This window comes from Rhinolophus hipposideros (assembly GCF_964194185.1).
Source record: "Rhinolophus hipposideros genome assembly, chromosome: 1".
In the NCBI taxonomy this organism is placed as follows: Eukaryota; Metazoa; Chordata; class Mammalia; order Chiroptera; family Rhinolophidae; genus Rhinolophus; species Rhinolophus hipposideros.
Genome location: NC_138047.1, coordinates 36,871,307 through 36,873,839, shown reverse-complemented (window position 1 = coordinate 36,873,839; position 2,533 = coordinate 36,871,307). Strand labels below are relative to the sequence as shown.

Sequence of the window (2,533 nt, the reverse complement as noted above, 5' to 3'; positions counted from 1 at the left end):
AATCCTCACAACATCTCTGAGAAGTGGTTCCTAAATTTATCAAAATCTTGCAGAGGTGCAAAATGAGGCTTGGAGATCAAGTGACCTGTGCTCAAAGCCATATTGTTGTATAGGTAATGGGGTCTGATTTCAGATGCCGAAAATGTCAAGGACAGTGTGCCTTTTCTGTTATATTGGTAGCCAGTGTATGGAAAACCTTAAAGGGGAAAAACATAGCAAATTTTTAGAGTTCCAGTAATTTCTTCTCTTTGACCTCAACACAAATTCCCACATAAAGCAAGGACTGGCTGATTAATCACTAAATGAAAGAAAGTGCTTATAATATCTATGGCTCATTACATTTCTCTTTCTTGCAGTTCCCAAAGTTGCTGGGATCCATTAAACACTGAAGATGGAGCGTGCTGTCAGTGGCCCTCCTTAATTCTTGGAGCGGAAGCCAGTAGAGAGCTGTTTGAAAACGTCTCATTCACACACACAGGTTGCTATTGAGGTCTTTTTCATGTTTTGATCAGAGCAGTTGCTTGTTTTTATCACTAGGCTGATTTTCAAGATAAGACTCAGCTTATGCGCCTTGACTGGGTGGAGTTGTGGGTGCCTGAGCTGGGCGATACCAGATCCAAGCTTTATTTGCTGGGGAAGAGTGGGTTAGATGGGGGGTAGAGGACGGCTACATTGAGGTGGGCTCCATGTTTAATTAGTTTCCCAACGAGGAAGTGCCCCATTCATCAAAAAGGGAAAACAGACTCAATTTTCCCTGTTCTCTTTCTGTTCCAGTTGAAGACCAGACTTTGGAGGTTTTCAAAGTAGATCGAGGTCTCCCTCAGGTGCACGGAGAGAAGGAACATTCTGAAGTTTGCAGTCAGAGGTCCTGAGAACTCAAACCCATCTGGTTTGCATTCCCTGTGTTAAATGGCGTTTGCTTCAGCCATTCAGGGATTCTGAACTTGTAACTAGGAACCCAGGCTGGGAAGATGCTGAGTTCCATCAAGTGTGTGTTGGTGGGTGACTCTGCTGTGGGGAAAACCTCCCTGTTGGTGCGCTTTACCTCAGAGACCTTCCCGGAGGCCTATAAGCCCACAGTGTACGAGAACACCGGTGTGGACGTCTTCATGGACGGTATACAGATCAGTCTGGGTCTCTGGGACACAGCCGGCAACGATGCCTTTAGAAGCATCCGTCCCCTGTCCTACCAGCAGGCTGATGTGGTTCTGATGTGCTACTCTGTGGCCAACCAAAACTCTTTTCTGAACCTGAAGAACAAGTGGATAGCCGAAATCAGGAGTCACTTGCCTTGTACCCCCGTGCTGGTGGTGGCTACCCAGACTGACCAGCGGGAGATGGGGCCCCACAGGGCCTCCTGCGTTAATGCCATAGAAGGGAAGAGACTGGCCCAGGATGTGAAAGCAAAGGGCTACCTGGAGTGCTCGGCCCTTAGCAACCGGGGGGTACAGCAGGTATTTGAGTGTGCTGTCCGAACTGCTGTCAACCAAGCCAGGAGACGCAACAGAAGGAAGTTCTTCTCCATTAATGAGTGCAAGATCTTCTAACCTGCGAGACACTTCACTCAACACTCGTTTGCTTGCCCCAAAGACTAATGGGGACAGAGTGAGCAGGCAGGCCAGCAAGGGTTGATGTTCTTCCTGGGTATATCCTGAGCAGTGTTTCCTTTGGATACAGTTTTTATGGGACTTGACCTTTGGATGTTTTTGTTAAGAACACTCTGCAAATGAACTCCTCGCCCATTCCAACTAGAAGATCTCTTGAGAAGCTGTAATGAATATTTCATCTCCAATTAAACAACTAAAATGGTCTTCATAATTTTGGACAATGATGTGAGTTTTCCAAATAATTCCATATTTAAAGACACATTTTATTTAAAAGATAAAATATGGAGCTCTTACATATAATTATTTTTCACACTTGGGAAGATTTTTCCTACATACTCACAAACACAAACTGCTGTTATGTGTGAAACAACCTTATAGGGTTCTGCCCTCTGTCTGTAGTGTTATTTTCACCTAATAATAATAATTTTGTGAAAGACACTTGCCTGCTAGATTTTACTAGGGAAATGAATTTTAAAAGGACTGTCAACTGATCCTTACAATGAATTTTCTACCCAGCTGTTATTCAATTTGCATATAAAATACAGTTCAATAACATGATACTTTAATACTGCCTAACGATTTTGAACAGTTATTACTCTATTCTCTGTAATTATTTAAAAAAGCATTTTTTATTTATGATGTTACCTTTCACCCAAAGAATGCCAATTATGCACTAAACTATACTTTTTTTATTCACCAAAATTGACTGAAGTAAAACCTTTCAGGTAGAGAATCAGATTTCTCCAAGTAATAGCAGCAGAGCTTGAAACAGAACTGAAAAAGTTTCACTTTCATTGCTGCACATTGCCTGCATCTTCCAACACTGGCTCCTACCTGGTCTTGTGAAAGAGCAGGCTCAACGTGTGGGAATCTGGAGAATTTGTTATTTGAGCTGTATACTGAGATGGCATGGCAACATAATTTAT

At 42.9% G+C, this 2,533-nt stretch overlaps 1 protein-coding gene across 1 annotated transcript; it reads left to right on the top strand.

Moving 5' to 3' along the window:
- The first annotated feature begins 356 nt into the window (after positions 1–356).
- On the top strand, positions 357–2,305 carry RHOH (ras homolog family member H). Its single transcript, XM_081051428.1, has 2 exons — positions 357–478; positions 775–2,305. The coding sequence occupies exon 2, from the start codon at positions 972–974 to the stop codon at positions 1,545–1,547; it is 576 nt and encodes a 191-aa protein (XP_080907554.1). The 5' UTR covers positions 357–478; positions 775–971; the 3' UTR covers positions 1,548–2,305.
- Positions 2,306–2,533: the final 228 nt, after the last annotated feature.